At 43.5% G+C, this 18,442-nt stretch overlaps 1 protein-coding gene across 2 annotated transcripts in view; it reads right to left on the reverse strand.

Annotated features, from left to right (window-relative positions):
• SIPA1L1 (signal-induced proliferation-associated 1 like 1) overlaps nt 1–18,442 on the reverse strand; it is a 206,981-nt gene that overhangs the window by 16,195 nt on the left and 172,344 nt on the right. For both annotated transcript variants that reach the window (XM_006884722.1, XM_006884723.1), the window contains 2 exons: nt 8,970–9,209; nt 8,094–8,259 (listed from right to left, as the gene is read on the reverse strand). In XM_006884722.1, the coding sequence (XP_006884784.1) occupies nt 8,094–8,259; nt 8,970–9,209 (406 nt within the window). The remainder of the gene's footprint in view (nt 1–8,093; nt 8,260–8,969; nt 9,210–18,442) is intronic.

The following is an 18,442-nucleotide window of genomic DNA, read 5'->3' on the forward strand; positions in this document are numbered from 1 at the left end:
GGGCTGATTTCCGGGTTCTCAATTCTATTCCATTGATCTATGTGTCTGTCATTGTACCAGTACCATGCTGTCTTGACTACCAAGGCAGTGTAGTAGGATTTTAAGTCAGGGAGTGAGATGCCTCCTACCGTTTTTCTATTTTTAAGGAGTGCTTTGCTTATTCGTGGCTTCTTTCCATTCCAATGCATTCTTCTTAATACAGTTCAGTTTCCACGATTATTTGTTCAGTGCACAGACTGAAGAAATACGAAGAAATGTTAAAATCCTGATGCACACTTCTCCTGATTTTAAACAATGGAGTATATGCTCATTTTTCCGAATGACTGCCTTTTGGTCTATATAGAAGTTTCATATAAGCACAATTAAGTGCTCTGGAATTTCCATTCTCCAAAATATTATCCAAAATTTGTCAGGATCCACACAGATGAATGCCTTTCCAAAATCCAGAGAATTCAGGTAAGCATCTCTCTGGTGTCCTCTGCTTTCAGCCAAGATACTTTTGATATCAGCAGTGGTATTTCTGATTTAAAGTCCTCTTCTGGATCCAGCTTGAATGTCTGGCATTTCTCTGTTGCTGTACTGCTGCAATCATTTTCTAAATGATCTTCAGAAAAAATTTACTTTTACGTGATATAAATGAAGTCAGTGAACAATTTCTACAATGTTGAATTACCTTTTTAGGGAGATAGACACAAACATCTCTTCTAGTTGTTCAAGTTAGTAAAAACCTTCAATGTCTTTGTCTTTGGCCTTAGTGACTCATGTATAAATTTGGTTTATATTTATACTAACTGGTTTGTTTCCCTTATAGGTGTTGTACTTTGGGACAGATTTTGAAATGGGACAGATTTAAGTGATGATGAGTGTAACACAATTGCTCTACATTATGTTATTCTCACCATGGTAGACTGGCATAGAGTGTCTGGTTCAGAAAGGCCAGTACCAGTCCATTTTAGCATTCAGTGTCTCAATTTTTATGAATCTCATTTCATTTTTGAAGACTTTTCATTTTCTCAGACTCATACTCTACACACCTTATATTCCAAAGAGTAAATGGAGGCGCACAGCAATCTACTCATTTCTAGCTGTTCATATCGGCAAATGAAGATCCTGTAAGTTTTTCTCCATCTACACCGTTAACAGGGAGCTCTGGTGGCATAGTCTGTAGCGAGTTGAGCTGCTACCTCAAAGATCAAGCTTCTCTGGTGGTTCAAATCCACCAGCAGCTCTGCAGAGAAAGATACACAATCTCCTCCTGCATGATTTATAGCCTTGGGAACATCAAACTTGATGGTAAAGAGAGAGAGAGAGAAATGGAAAGAAAAAGATAGGAAGAAAGATTCCATCCAAGTGGACTTTTAGGAGACAGCTCTTCTCCAGCTGATTCAGCCTTTCAACCTAAACGGCTCATACTGTGGCACTGCATCAGACACTGTTTCACAGCTATTCATAAAGTTTTCATCGGCCAATATTTTTAGACGTTGACCACGATCACCAGGTCTTTCTTCCTAGTCTTACTCTGTGTTTACTCTGTGTTCCAATGTGTTTGCCATGAGCGACCCTGCTGGTATATTACAATACTGGTGGCACAGCTTCTAGCACCACAGCATCACTTAACCAACCAAAGCAGGACAAACTGACAAGTAGTGGAAAGAACAGGAAGCTCTTAATTAACAATAATTACTGGGCTACTTTTTACTTCTCCAATTGACTTAGATCCTGGCTCATGGTGGTCTCATATGAACCACAGCAGAATTGTGCTCACAGGGTCTTCAATGGCTGCTCTTTTCAGGAATGGATTACCAGACCTTTCTTTTACTGCATCCATGGGGTGGACTTGAACTGCTCACCTAATGGCTGGCAGCTGTGTGCATTAGCCATCTTTGCCATCGAGGGACTCCTAAAGGAAGATGTATTTGAACCTCATCATTATATTTGTATTACCTTTGCAGATAGGTTTCCATGAAAGAAATAAAAATAGGAAAATCAGTTGTATAAATGACAAACATTCAGTTCCAGATAGCTGGTTTTTAGCTGATGTCCTCTTCTCCGGTGACCAGATGTGATGGGCACTAAGATTTCTACCGCAGATATCTTGGCTTCTGAGAATTCCATTCCTTAAAAAGCACATACGTGATATTTACATCTCCAGCAAGCTCAGTGTCCACAATGTTCTGCAAGTTAATAATAAAGCGCCTTTGGTGCCTCTTAAGAGTTTTGTTCACCTTGGCAAGGACAATAACGTGAAGAACAGGTGAAGAAGGGAGCCGGACATATGAGTCACTGCTGGTAGGAAGCCATCCTGGTATTTTCCACGACATTTTAAAGGGGCAGAGAAAGAACGCTATAGCAACAGTTCTATTAGGAGACTGATTTCATAGACCCTGAAACAGAGATTTGAGGCTCAGATTCACTCCCGTGCTCTGGATCTCACCAGGCTGCCATTCAACAAGCCCAAGGTTAACCAAGCTGATGCTACCCACAATGCAGCGTGCAAAGCTGCGGCAGAAATATAAAAAAGTTATTAAGCAAAGGCACTGTAAATAAGCAGCAGGTGTAGCCAATTGTGTAAAAACTATGTTCACTTTAAAAAATTCATAAGTTAAATCCATGTACAAACACAGCTTTGCAAGCTGAGCTGCTTCCCTGCAAGTGAAGCTGCCGTGAGAAATGCTCCGTGAGGCTCTGTGGGGAGAACTTGGTATGGACGTGACGACTGCCCTTCTTGCTTTATGGTAAGCGTGGACATTAGAGGTTAGACTGCTTGCTAATTGTGACCTTCATTATAAAAATAAAACCAGCTCCTCTCCTACCCTGCCAGGATTCTGGATATCACACAAGGTCAGAGCTGTGATTTCGATATTCAAAATCTGCTCTCAATCTTTTCCAACACTTGGGGTTTGCTTTCAGAAAAGATTTTCTTCCCCAGTGAGTATTTCCACTTTGACTCTTTTCAAGAGAAATTTCCCACCGACTCTACTTTTAGTGTCTTTAGGAAAGATTCATATGTTCTGAGGCAGCAGGCTGCCTTGAGCAGTGTGCTCTATTAAGTTATAAGACCCTACTCCAAAGGTGGAGGGGAGGAACCTGCCGAGGTGCATCTGTCCACTGACGAGCCACAGTGTCCAGTCCTGTAGAAAAATGCAGGGACTGATCCCTAAACTCCACCCCGCTCAACTTTCACATCAAAGTAGGTATGCAGACTGAGCTGATTTCCAGGTGTGGCCTCTGCCTCTCCTGAAATCACCCAGCACTGTAAGCTCGTGACAGAAGTACAATGGGTTCTCTGTCACGCGCAAAAGGATTTCAGAGAGCAAGCAAGCAAGGGTTTCTCAAACTGTGTGCCAAGGAGCCCCGAGGGTTCCATATAGCACCACTGCCTAGGACGAAGAGAGGGCCAGTGCTTGATGTCTAGGTGGCCATGCCACACGCTGTCCCGTCAGAGACTTTAATTCATCAGCTCTACACAGGGTTACCACGTGTCGTTTTATGTGGCAGGGGGACAAGCATTTTAGACATTTATAAACATCTGGGAACTACTAGTATGCTCTGGTCATCTACTTCCTCGCTGACTTTTCAGAAAGGCCTAGAGAAGTGGTGTCCTGCTCCTGGTCAGTCTCCTGTTGCCTCACTCGATCCAGTTCCCTACAAGTGACATGTATTACTCACACTCGCAGAAGGCAGGCAGCCGCTTTCTTTGGTCTACATCTGAGGTTGCTGGCTGGAACGGAGCACTAATGGTTTGCACTGTTGTCTGTTCACCTGCCAGACTGTTTGATGCCCTTGGGGAAAAGTTTAGGTGTCCCACTCTGCCTGCCAATGACACTTTTAAAATGGTACAGTTCTGCCACTTTCCTTGAAGAAGGAGCTCTGCAGCAGCTGTGTGGGGCCCTGTAGCGCCCCACCCCTTGGCCACAGCCTGCCCAGCGGAACACTGCCACGTTCACAGCAGACCACTCTCTCCAGCAAGCGAGCTGTGTCTGCAGAGCCTGGCAGTGACCCTGCCATTTGATATTAATGACTGCTCATAGGTAGGACTTGCTATTCAAGAAAGCAAATGTGGCATGGGAGTGGTTCCAGGGATCGCAGCCCAAAGCTGGCCACTTCTAAAACCCTGAAGCCAGTGGCTTGGAGTCTTGAGCCACGTTTGGCCAGGAAGACTTCCCCAAGGCACCCTTGCTTTTCTGGCCTAGAAGAGACATGGTCACTCCAATGACGGATCTCAGAAGACACACAGAACTACTTAATGAACTCTTTGGGAATTAAACTCCTCTAAAAGGATGGAAATGGACAAAAACCAGCACGCACGGCTACTGCCAGCTCTTTAAAGCAAAAGAACATCTTCGGTAGAGGCTTTCACAGTAAGATAGTCTATACATATGAAACACACTTCTGTATCAAATAGGCATGGTAAAGTAATTCTATTTGGAAATAAAACCCAAGACTTGGAAAAAGGCAAAGCAGACATTTGCCTTCAATTATTTCCACTGCACGCATAAATCAGAAGAATGAGGTTCTGAGCTCGCCTTCCTTTCCAAAATGGCTAAATGAGAATCATTCCTTTCAGAGCAAGTTTTATTTTCCCTTAGCCTCAAAGGAAAAATCGGAAATAATTTGTATTTTGACTATGATACAGCCAGTCCCTGAATTACGAATATTTTGAGGTACCAGACATCTGAGGTACCTGAAATGACTCCTGGTAACAAACAGGTGCTACTGTTTTACGTGCATGAAAATAGTATTATTCTACTGTATTAATAAGGAGACCTTGTCCTGCGGTAGTTACAGTGACTGGCTAATAACCAAAGGCTTGCAGGTTTGAACCCACCAGATACTCTATGAGAGAAGATGTGGCAGTCTTTTCCATGAAAGATTTACAGTCGAGGCCCAGTAAACTTGATGGGAAATTTCATTCCTGTTAGTTCTGTATAAATGTACACTATGTATGATATACTAACACAAACATTTTACTAAATTTAGATACTAACTGTTATGACTAACGTACAACAATTCAATGGAAAAGCAGACAGGAATGGAACTCTTTTGTAATAAAGGGCTATTTATACTTAAAATGTTTCGTATACCTCTTTGGGTTTTTACGGACAGACACATTTCAAAAATTATCTTTTGCAAAGTTGCTTGGAATCTCATGTGCACGCTGGTGACTAGTACTATTAAATGTTAGCTTAGAAATAGGCTTTTGAAACGCTGCAAGTTAGTTCAGTCATGGCTGATAAAGTGAAACTGGAACAGATCCAAATATGGTTGAAAGAGAATGATAACCAGAACGGGGAGATTACAAGTCAAAGCCCTAAACTGGGAGGCTGGAAAGAGGCAGTGAGTATTTCAGAAGTCTGATGAACTAGAGTTGATTACTGTCAGGACTGTGGGAAAACCCTCAACAAGACGGACTGATGTTGTGACTGTAACACAGCGCTCGTGCAGGTGAGGGACGGTGAGGACAGAGCAGAAAGGACAACGTTCACAGGGTCACTGTGAGTCACAGTTGGTTCGACAGCATCTAACAACAAAAACATGGAGAACGACAAAATTTCAAATCTCTGGAAAGGGCAATGTTGTTTCTGATTGATTTTGAAGCTCTGCCTCACTTACTTTGGGCACGTGGCCAGGTGTGATCTGTCCTTGGAGAAGGACACCATCCTCGGAAGGGTGGAGGTACTGCCCAGGAGAGGGAGACCAGGATGAGATAGGGTGATGGATGTTGGTGTGTCGGAATTACTGAGACTGGCTCAGGACAGGGAAGAGTTCAGAGCTGCTATACATAGGGTCGCTATGGGTCACAGGCGACTCGATGGCACATAACAACAACATACTATGACAGGTTTAGAAGCAGGAATGGCATTCACTTCTTAACAACATGCCTCCGGAGACTCTATGAACTTTGATAAATGTTGATAGCTGTAGAGGGGCTTCAGGCCTTTTGTTCATAGGGTCGCTATGACTTGTGCTCCATTCAAAGGCAATCAACAACAACAAAAACATGCAATACACACACTGCCCTTGTTTTTGAAAAGATTAAAGTTCTAGCAGGGATTTTTCTCATTCCCATTATTATCACAGTTTACACATATTTTGCAAATTTTGGCCACTCCGCTTTCACGCCATCAGGTGCAACTGTTTTGGGGAAGAACTGATAGAACTGATGCAAAGCTCTGTCTATGTCTACTCAACAGAAATTAAGGAAATCGAGATTTTAGGGTGTCTATCTGACCTGAGGGACACACATGTGCACACACATTTACATGTGAGTGGCCACCAGGACATGCACACGCATGTGCTCGAAAGCCCTGAACAAAACCTCTCTGTGACAAGATCACAGACAGGCTTCATCCAGGGTGTCATCTCTCTTACATGCCGAACCGAGTTAGAAGACGGGGAGGAGATACTCTAGTTCGTGTCTGTTTTCAGTTGATTCTCAAAGTTCCCCTTAAATGACATTCCCAAGCTCCTCAAAGAGATGGACTGATACACAGAATGCAACAATGGGCTACAGCACAGTGGAGACCGGGAGGCTGGAGTAGGGGCAGTTTTGATCTGTTGTGTGTATGGTTGTTAAGAGTAATAACATCTAATAACAAGTCACTTGAAAAAGACTCCCAAGTGATTTATCTAAGAACACAGAGCATAGAAAAATGTCACGTTAAAGTCACCCTTTTGGGAGACTTCCTTTGCCAGGGACTACTCAAGGTACTCAGACAGGAGCACTGTATACTAAGAGGGAAGTAGTTAGGGGCTGAGCTCAATAACCATTTGTTCATTTGGTTCCTTCCTTGGACGTTAGTCAGAACTATTGTGTGCTAAGTGACACTGGTGACTGTCAACAATTGAAGCAAAGAGTGAGACCACATATGGTAGGAGACATTTAAGCACACCACCACAAGCAAGCAGGCATGAAGTGTCCTCCATGCTTGAGACAAATGCTTTCTAAGCGCTGGCCACTGACACACACTCCTACTCTGAACAAGTGTTTAGGATCTGCTGGAGAAAGCCCTGAGGTTTTGTTGTTGTTGTTATGTGGCGTCAAGTTGCCTGCGACTCATAGCAACCCTACGTACAACAGCTCTGAACCCTGCTCTATCCTGAGCCAACTTTATTGTCTCTGACACACCTGCCCTCATTACCCCAGTCACTGAATCACTCCTTCTCATCGAGGGTCTTCCTCTTTTGTGCTGTCCCTCCATCTTCCCAAACAGGACATCCTTCTCCAAGGACTGGTCCCTCCTGGCAACATGCCCAAAGTATGTCAGACGAAGCTTCAGAAACCTTGCCTTTGAAGTTTTAGAGAAGAAATTTATAGTCCTTCACAGAATTCTGCAAATAAAGTAGATGGCAGGTTTTTGAAGTCTGGAAAGTTCTGAAGAAGTTCTGGCAGGTAGCCAGAAGAGGTGATGGAGGGAGAGCACGTGTCCATCAGGCAGCTCCTCTCAGTGAATGAAAAGCAGAGGGTGTTCGGCCAGCAGATCTACCCGCCTGGGGAAGAGAGACCAGAGGCAGGGCAGAGGGCAAAGTGCTGGGGGCATAGAGTGTAGGAAATAAAGGAGGCATTTGTGAGAGGAGGAAGACCCTGTGGACAAAAGGCATTACAATAGGCGAGAACTTCTGGAACATTTCTTGACCTGCTCCATTTCTGACCTCGGTCGGTTCAACCTTCCTTAGGCAACCTGGTGGTCCCCTGCTCCCAGGAGGTCACCAGAACTCCTGGATTCAAGCAGTCCTCCAGCTCCAGAGAACTTTTTATCTGACAAGGGAGGCCCAGTGCCCCTGCAGTGTTTTGTGAGTCAGTAACACGTGAGTGACGTTCAAGCAGGAATGAGATCTTGCACTGTGAGAAGAATGCACTGGAAGACTGAGCCAGGGAATACGTACATGTTAATGTATCTTCAGGCTACAGAGATGTGGCTGCAGGAATAAAGATCTGTTAATTAATTATTAGAAGGCTGGGCAATGGCTGGGACTGGAGCACAGTGTAGATGTGATCCAGGCCTCCTCCCCCAGGAAGGTGTGACTGTGACAACCAGCCCTCCAGTCCAACATTCCTCTAACTGCTGTTTACCCCGGGCTCCCTCAACTACCTTAAAATTCTTCTGTGATTCAGAAGTTGGACTTTCAAGGTCGATGAGTTTCTTCAGGTCTTCCTCGATGGTGGACTTGGAGGCTGGCTTAGGGGACGCCCGAAGGTCTCTGGTGGAGGCCTGTAACCTGGTGTGGGAGATTTCACTGCCGTCACTCTGATGACGTCTTGGAAGAGAGAGAGGAGAAATGAAATCCACAAGGTGGACTCAAGGGTACGGAACACCAACGGAGAAATAGTAAAGGAGACAGAATCCCCTCTGTTTAATTGCATCATAATCTATTCTGATAAATACTTGTTAAAGAAACAAAACCAAACTGGAACACAAACTGAAAAGGCCCAATTAATAAATCACTCTCCTGCAGGAAACCACTAATTCAGTCAAAATTAGCAACAGACATCTTAAAGGACCACAGGTTATGAATTCCAAATGCAAGATTTGCACAAACAAAAACAAAATAATGGAATAAATTATTCTTATAATTTTGCTATGAAGTCCTTTGTATTCAGGAATACTTAGTTTCTAGTGCTCCCCATAGTGCTAACAGCACAGTTCAGAGAATTACACGGTGATGCCATGTTTAATATTTACAAACACTGTCTCAGAGGGCAAGTGTGGTCTTAGCTGTATCAGGAGGGTAATTATTCTCTATATTCCTCAGAAAATTCTCAAATATGAACATCTTATTTAAGGAACAGAATAGAGAAATAATCTAAGTTTTTGTTTGTGTTTTGATTTTTTTTAAAATCCCCCTATCAAACTATCTGCCCCCAACCCAGCCCAGCCCACAGTCTGGCCTCTCTGCTTAAGGAAACCAAGCCAGCTGTTTCTGCTGTGTCCTTTCAATAGCAAACTACCCATCAAAAGAATCCTTACTTTCTTGTATCCATAAATCCCACGGAGTTAATGGTTCCTTCTGGCTTCTTCCACCCAATCAGGTACTTGCTCGTAGCGCCCTGGCGAGGGTAGAAAGTCCGTGGTCCAGAGGAGGAGGAGGAAGAGGAGGAGAAGGAAGGCGCGAGCTGTGAGGGGGCAGCAGGATGGAGTTCTTCTTTGGGGGAACTCCTGGCACTGGTGAAAACCACCGGGCTGGCTGAGTGTCTTGAGCTCATGGTACTGAGGAGGAGAGGAAGACAAAGACCATGTGACTTGAGTGTGAGCGTGCCTGGGGTCATTCTGACAGTTGGCCGGGACAGTGCTGGTCACAGGTGAAAGAACAATGGCTAGTTCATAAAACATTAATGGAGGTGGATGGCGGGCCTTGTCTCCCGACTATGATTTAAATGTCTGCTGTCAAACTGACATGTGGTCACAGCAGCTTAGTCTGCACTCATGTTAAAGAGCACAGAGTTAAGGCTGTCTGAGATCCTTTCAAACACACTGCCACCACTGACGCTAGTGAGGATCACATCAAGAAGCCACAAATGATGGGAAGACACCAGTGAAAGTGCAGCAGCAGTCTCAACGGCTGGCCAGCCTGCTCAGTTCCGAACTAGGACTCACAGCGACCCTCCCTGGGGCTGGATTAAGGTGCGGAGAGGAAAAGAGAAAGAATTAGGGGTACACTTCCATGCCCTCACATCCACGACTAAAGAGGCATTGTGAGCTCTCCTTCTCCATGGCATCTGGCATTATATCTACTCTTTAAACAGTTGCTCATCACTGCTGTATTTTAAAATGTTAAAAATGATAAAAGGCAGGAAGTAGAAGGCTATCTATTACACTTTTAAAACACACAAAGGTAACATTTTCAAAGCGAGCTATGAGGTGACACTCACTGCCAACGTGATGGTCTTTAACTGTCGGGTTTCCACTACCTCGTTTTAAGGATCTCACAGGACTTAAGATGCCACTCACTGCTGGAGCCTTGCTGAGGCCTCCAGCTTCAAGTGAGATTAAAGGAGGCTGATTGTCACTAACACTTGGGACTATTTAGTTCCTGAAGGTTTAATTAGCAGTACGTGGGTTTGTTATAAAAAAATCAACCAAAAACGGTCCTGAGGTTATTATTTATGAAGGAAAAGAAATGCATCATGATGCTCACCTCAAACTTAGGTAAAAAGTAATCCTAGCTGGACGGCAATCTATTAATAAATGTAGACCTACAGATTCTGGACTAGAACATGCAAGAACATCTCTGTGGCATAAATACCATAAAAAAGGAAAGAACTCAAACCCACGAAATTTGAGGATGTCTAATTCATCTAAAGACAGAATACAGGCAAAAACCTCTGTCCAACAGTAGTCCCAGAATATCTGACTCTCAGCTAAGGAGCTGTGGAGGGCGGGGGGAACGGACGCTGGTTAAGTGCTCAGCCAGTAACCTGAAAATGGGCACTAGCGGCTCTGCGTGAGAAAGAGACGGCTGTGTGCTTTCACAAAAACGACATCACTGGGAACCTGTGGGGGTGGCTCTTTCTGTATGAGTTGGAATTGAATGGAAGACACAAAGGAACAAAAACTAGTCCTCAAGGAGGCTTGGTGGCACTGGACTAAGTGCTCAGCTGCCACCAGAGGCTGAGAAGTTTGCTCCATGGGAGAAAATGGTGGCAGTTCACTTTAGAAAGACTGGAGATTTACAGCCTTCAAAATCCTATGCAGACAGTTATACTCTGTAGTGGAGTTGCTGTAAGCCAGAATCAATCCATGATTAACAAGCTTTAAGCACAAGTAAGAGATGGATAAGAGACTGAGGTTGTTAACAATTACAACTTACTTGGCTCCACAATCAATACTCTTGGCACCAGCAATCAGGAAATTAAAAGACAACTGCATTGGGGAAGTCTGCTGTCATGGACTTCTCCAGAGTGCTGAAGAGCATTGATGTCAGTCTAGAGACTAAGTGCGCCTGATCCAGGCCATGGTCTTTGCAATTCCATGTTAGGAGAGCGGGACAATGACGAAGGATGACAAAAGAAGAACTGATGCCTTTGAGTTGTGGTGCTGGAGAAGAGTCTGAACATAACATGCATTGTCAAGAGAACAAATAAGTCTGTCTTGAAGAGGGTGAAACCACATTTCTCTTTGGAGGCTAGGGTTTTGAAGCTCCATCTCACATACTTTGGGAATTCAGCCAGGAGGGACCAGTCCTTGGAGAAAGACATCATGCTTGGAAGGGTGGAGGGACAGTGCAGGAGAGGAAGACCTGAATGAGAAGGATTGATAAGTAACTGAGGTAATGAGGGTAGGTGTGAGACTGGTTCAGAATAGGGCAGGCTTCAGAGCTGTTGTACATAGGGTCACTATGAGTTGCAGGGAACTCGGCAGCACAAAACAATAAAAAGAAGAAAGAAATCCACTAGAAAAATAGGCAAAATACCTTGAGAAGCTAGTTTATATGTTTTTCTTCAAGAGATCAATGAACACAAATGCTCTATACCAACAGTTATCAGGGAAATGCAAATTAAAACATCAGTAAGAAACCACTGCTTATTGACCAAAAAGGCTAAAATAAAAGACCGACAAATAGGAGGTATGGAGAAGGATGAAGGGATTGAAATCTGTTACAATGTCAGCAGGAGTGCAACTCTAGTCCCCGTCTGAACAATCCCTGGTCACTGCAGGTATTTAATAAATGTTTGATGTTTGATGAAAGAAATTGCTGAAAAAGATGGTAAATTAACCACCCATTTTAAATGTAAGGCAATGTTATGGGTGAAAAGTTCATATTGTACTTAAAGCTCGATGTGGCTTGATTCTTAGCGGTAAGGAGTTGCACTGCCAATCCAAAGGTACACAGCTCAAATGCACCAGCTGCTCCAAGGCCGAAAGATGAACAACCAACTTTTACACAACTTAAAGCCTCTGGAAACTCACTGGAGGGTCAGCCTTGAGTCAATTCTGATGGCACACAACAAGAAGTAATACAATCTACCCATTATATATGTTTGCACTCAGAATCTTATAAGGGTAATTGCTTAAGTTAGACCTGATATTTAGTTTTGTGTGAACAAATGGCTGTTCCTAGCCCCTAGGTATGAAATGTCAGCACAGACCTACTGACACAACACTACTTTAGATTTTGGAACAGAAGTAACAACAAAAATCCACGTAGTGATTTGTGGCATGTTTTCCCCGAGGTGAGGAAGTACCTCAGTACACACAGCCTGGACTGCAGGGGCACATGGGCATCACCTGGGATTGAAATGCTCTCTGGGACAGTCCCGGAGATCTTCCTTTCATAGAGCTAGGATGGGCTAAAAGCACAGGTGGTATCTTTACAGTTGGGCAAAATCTCCCCAGTGGGCACTACCTGAAGGCTACTGCTCCAATCCAGTTTAATTACTCATATCCTCTTGCCTTTATCAGGAGCTCTGGTGGCACTATGGTTAAGGCTTTTTGCTGTTTGCACAATGGTCAGCCAGCATAGAAGAAAGAGGACACAGTCATCTTCTGTGGAGCCCCCAAGGACAGTTCTCCTTTGTCCTACAAGGTCACTCACTGTGAGCAGAGGTCGACTTCTAGTTTTATCAAAGGAGCCCTAATGGTCCAGTGGTTACAACACTCAGCTGCTAATTGAAAGACTGGCGGTCCAAACCCAAGAGCCACTCTGTGGGCGACAGATGCAGCAGTCTGCTTCCACATACATTCTAGTGCAGTTCTAGTCTGTCTGTGAGGCTGGCTGTGAGTCAGGATCCCTAGCAGTGAGTTTGGCCACAATCAAAATCCACACCTCTTACTATCAAGATCAAGTTAGGCAATTTCTCAAACTGTGGGCAGGAGCATGCCCACATGAGCTGATCTTACTGTTAAGATTCTTAGGCTCATGTCTAATCTTCTGGAGCCCTGGAAATGTCTGCTTTTAATAAGTCCTAGCAAATTCTTATGTTCCGTCGAGTGTAAGAACTATTGTGTGAAATCATCAACTCTTTCCTCTCTAAAAAAAGGATTTCAAATTAATTCATTCCATTTGGACAACCTGCTTTGTAAGAATTATCTGGGAATCTTGTTTAACTATAGATTCTGAGTCAGTATATCTGGGGTGCAAAGACAAATTCTCAGTAAGGAATCAAATCAGCATAAATCTAAGATTGGTCTGTCTTCTCCTTTCTTTGTGGGAGAGAGATGTGACAGACTGTTCTATAAAGATTTACAGCTCCATGGGGTGTTCTCTGAATCTGAAATAACTCAATGGCAAAGGGTTTGGTGTCTCTCCCTTTGCTGCCCTTTCTGAAGAGAGCAAATATTAACAGCCACAGACCATCTTGAGGGCATGAAGTGGTCCAGGTCACGTTAGAGTTTCTGGAGTGAGTGGAACTGCAGTGTGATGAAAATGAAGTTGGCAGCATCAACTTATCTAAGTGAAATAGTATGGACTAGTTGGTTTTATTATCCTGGATATTTCATTTTTATTAAACATATAGTTTTATGCACAGAAAGTTAACTATCTTCATGGAAATTAATAAGAAGGTAATGAGCCATTAACCATGAAACAAAAAGAGAAACCAGGTATGTTAGGAAATGACAACTGTAATATTTATCATTTTCCTCATAGCATAAAAATCAAAACCAACCCCAAAGTTGTTAAACTGGTTCCAATTCACAGCTACGGGATGGAGTAGAAACCCCAGGGTTTCCGAGGCTGAAAGTCTTTATGGTGGCATCCACTTCCTAAACAACATGCCTCCGGAAACTCGATGAACTTTGATAAATGTCGATGGCTGTAGAGGGGCTTCAGGCTTTTTGTTCATAGGGTCGCTGAGTAGTGCTTGACTTGAAGGCAAACAACAACAGTAACAACAACAACAAATCCTTATGGACACTGCCTCATTTTTCTCCTGTGGAGCAGCTAGTAGGTTTGAGCCACCAACCTTTTAGTTAGCAGCCCAGTCCTTAACCTATAGCACTACCAGAGCTCCTCATGGAGTGAATTTAAATGGCCAAAATGGAATTAGTGATAATATTGTTATAGGTCACCAGTTTGGAACTGATGTATAGCTGACCTTCCAGTGGGTTTTCAGAGGCTGTAAACAGCAAGGGGAATGTCTGTCTTTCTCTCTCGTAACAGCTAGTGGATTAGAACCGCCTACCTTTGGGTTGGCAGTGGAAGTCATTACTCACTAGGCCACCAGAACTCTTTAGTGATATCAGGAGTGAATGATCAAACAGAATCTAGAGTTGTTTCCATTTTAGAAAAGGAAAAGTTAGCTGCAGTTGATACAAACATTAAGTGCTCTCTTCATGTAGAATCCACTACATTTTCACTTACTACTAACGATAGTACGTTAAATGATAATGTAGTGGACTCTATGTGAAGAGACCATTCAACTTAATGTTTGTATCAACTGCAAGGCACGTCTCCTTTTCTAAAACGGCAACAACTCCAGATTCTGTTAGGTAATTCCTGGGTACAAATTTTGAAAAGGAAAAAAGAATACACACACATACATATCACACAGAAAAGTGAAAAGACGGCAACAGAGTAAGAGAACATGGGACAGTCTCAATCTGTCAAAACATTTCTCAGTACCTGGCTGATCCAATGGAACCATGAACCAAATGTTCTGCAATCTGACTCACCAGCCTTCCTGGCTGTGCTAGCACATTGAGGGGCTGGGAGTGGGCGATGCGCTGGATGACCCGGCTGCACAAATGGTGCTGTTCTCAGTGGGTGCTGCTCACTGTACCCTGTGCTCACCTTACGAGGGAGGACCAACACAGAACTGGGCAACTGCTCTGAAAGTCCACTGCATCACCAAGGCCACCATTTCTGTAGAAGCCCCTTTCAGCTGTGGAAAGCCACTGTAGGAAATACTTGAAAGGAATCTTCTATTCAGGCACCCCTGAGGGATGGTTTCAACAATGGCTGGGCTAGCTAAGAACGTGTTTCCAGGGGGAGGAGAATGGCAGTTAGTCACCTGCTAAAGGGCTGGGGAAAAGTCTGGGCAAAGGCTGAATGCTGGCATGGGACCAAGACGAGGGGACTAAACTGGGTGGCCCGTAATTACCTGGGGGTGACAGGCAATGCAGAGGAGAGTGGTTTAAGGAGGACCCCTCCCACGGTGTTCTGCACTAGCCAAACTTTTACCATATCAATACAGAACTAAAGTTTGGGAAGTCTTCAGGAGACTCAAGTCTAACAGATAGGGAAAAACAAACAAATGAAGTAGGAATGATAATGCTGACAAAATATTTAAGTGATTGCAGAAAAGAAAACAATAGAACAGCAAACCCACTGCAGCAAACAACTAAAACCTAAAATGAGAGTTTAATAAGCACAAAGGCACACTAATATATAAAGCATAGGCGGATGAGTCGCTAAATATACCTAGAAGAGGCTTCAGGGATCATTGTAGGCCACAAGATGCCTAAGTCTGCAAGGCTAAGCTATTTATAAGGAACCAAGAAGACAATGGTAATGCTTGAAACACTGTCATATTATTAAGCATAGCTAAGAAGTACCATGTCCAGGTCTGAGATCCAAAAGGATTAAAAGGAAACTCAACCCAAGAACTTGAAGAAGAAATATGACTGTAAAATGAAACACATAAAGGATGGATATAAAAGTGTGAGAGGATAAATGTTTGTTGAAGGAGAAGTAACTTTGTTATTGTTAAGTGCCGTTCAGTCATAGACGACTCATAGAGACCCTATGAACAAAAAACCTGGACACTTGTATAACTTTCTCCCTTTCTCTAGGTTCATAGAGCTTCCAGAGGCAAGCTATCTCGGAAGTGGATGCCACTCCTGTTTCTAAGCTTGTCTTAACCGGGGCGCTCCACCAAACACTGTCCACCATGGGTAGCCATTCTCACATTTCACACATCAGTGTTACAGTGTTCAGCTTGACAGCAACCACGAGTTACCTCTGTACAGCAAGTGGACAGACCAGGGTTACACGACCTAGAAGAATGTGTGTTGTGTGGAAAAGTAACTAGATACCGCATAAACAGATGATGGAGAACTTGAAAAAGCAAGTTATCACAAAGTGTTTTGTCTTAAAAGGTATTTATACCTGGAAATACATTTGATAACCAATCTTTTACTCAATATATAAAAACAACTACTAAATGGGTAGGCTTGGTGTTTTCAGACACAAATAAAGGAAAAACTCGAACCCACTGCCTTGGAATCAGTTCTGAGTCACCAGGGCATTCCAGGGGTTTCCAAGGCCATTAAGTTGCAAAGGTGGAGGCCACCCATTTTTCTACCCTCAGAGCAGCAGGTGGATTTGAACCACTAGACATCCAGCCTTTCGGTTCACACTGCAACACGCTGGTCACCAGAGTTTCCTAGCAAAAGGGCAAGCTCAATGAAATGGCATGACTTGCTGAAAGTCCCACAGCTAGTTGGTCAAGGACTGAAATGAGACTCAAACTTGGGTCCCAGATTCTGAATCTAGGGTCTGTTTTTGTAGTTGTCAACAGACTCAGATGTTGGGCTGGAATAAAATGTCTTTTATCTTTTCAAACTGTTTTTAAGTGAACTCTCAGATATTCACAAGTTTCAGAACCTTAAATTTCAACTATCTAAATGTAGAAAGAACTCAGAAAACTCACCTATTCTCTCTTAATTAAGGTCTAACATTTCATATTTAGGTTTCAGTTAGAGGAACTAATCAATAAAGTAGGCGTAGGGCAAAAGGTGAGGCACGGAGAAGACTTGCTAAGTACCAGTATCAGGCAGGTTTTGGAATTCCTACTCTCGAGATATTCCTTTACATTATTTTCTTTTTTCCTCAAGGATTTTTGAAGTTGGTGGTTTGTGATTAAAGGAGACTGTGAACATGAACTTGTCCTTGTAAATTGCTGAGTAAAAAGTGAAAGTAACATGCCAGTGTAATATAAATCTAAAAAGTGACTTCTTTTGTAGATGAAGCCAAATCCAAAGAGAAGATTTCTGGTCCAGTTCTTAAGGTTCAGGAGGCAAAATTGGATGAAGCCATCAAGATTGTCAGTGACAATGCATGTGGAAATCCTATTGTCATCGTCTCCACCAATCGTGCCACTGCTTAGAAATATTCCCACCTGGTAGATGTTAAGTAGGTTTATGCACAGACAGCAGTAAACAGGGATGAGTTACTGCGCCTTGTTCATAGGCTGCCCCTCTCTAGTTCAGCAGTTGTCTTAAGCACAGTGGGAACAGTGAGTTTGGGCAGGATCTTATTCTTTTCTACAGAGAGTTGCTATTAGTTGGAATCAACATGACAGCACTTGATAGCAGATCTGTATGTTTTTAAATTTCCTAAATGAATGGAATAAGCTCTTCTCATGCAAGTTTGATAGCTTAAATATGACAAAGAATGGACCTCGTCCAGTTCCTTTTGGTTTTACAATTAAATGGCATTTAGAGAATTTGTGCGTTTCCACACCAGCTGGGCGCGTGGATCAGGTGCCCTGTAAAACAATGCAGTAGGTGTTGGTGAGCTCTTGTTTTCCTATGTTCACTTCACACATTGAAAATGTCAAACACCATGGTTATATTTTACACTGACTATCACTAGAGTTCTTGATAAAATAATCTTCTACCTGTAAGCTGGAGGAAACAGGACAAGAACGCTTAGGCCAGATCATGTGGAAACCTGCTGTAGCAAAACAAAATGAAACTTCATCCTGAATGCTCACCCTGTGTAGTGCTATGAGGCAAACATTTTCAACTAAAATGATAATCTAATATACTGGGTTGGGTAAAGTAGAGCCCTCAAATCAAACACCCACTGGCATTATGGTGATCCTCCATCGGGATTCAGAGGCTGTAAATCTTTATAGGAGACTACTCGTCTTTCTCTCCATGGATTCCAACTACCAGCTTTCGGTTAAGAGCCTGACAGATAGCACACTGTGCCACTGGAGCTCCTTGGTAAAGTAGAGGGGTAGTGCAGAAGACTGCCAGTGAGATGTACTGACCCAGGGGCTACAACAGTGCACACAAGCACAGCCGCAATTGTGAGGATGACATAAAGATGGGTAGCGTTTTCCTCTGTTGTACTCAGATTACTGAGGAGTAATGATGTCAGTTTGAGGATTAAGGTGCGTCTGATTCAGGCCATAATCTTTCCGATCACGTGTGGTGCATCTGAGAGCTGGACAATGAATACATATGACAGAAAAAGAACTGACGCCTTTGAGGTGTGGTGTTGGAGAAGAGCACTGAACATCCCATGGATGGCCAAGAGAACACACAGCTATGTCTTGGAGAGGGTGCAGCCGGAGTGCTCTTTGGAGGCAAGAATGATGAGGCTACGCCTCACATACCTTGGACATGCTGCTAGGAGGGGCTGTTACTTAGAGAAGGACATGATGCTGGGAAGGGTGGAGGATCAGCGAAGGAGAGGAAGACCTTCGACTAGGTGGACTGACAGTAACTGCTGCAATGGGCTCTTGTGTGTCAGAAAGTGCGAGGCTGGCATA

The sequence above is a fragment of the Elephantulus edwardii genome, unplaced genomic scaffold, assembly GCF_000299155.1.
Source record: "Elephantulus edwardii isolate Elephantulus edwardi_28Jun2011 unplaced genomic scaffold, EleEdw1.0 scaffold00037, whole genome shotgun sequence".
Classification (NCBI taxonomy): domain Eukaryota; kingdom Metazoa; phylum Chordata; class Mammalia; order Macroscelidea; family Macroscelididae; genus Elephantulus; species Elephantulus edwardii.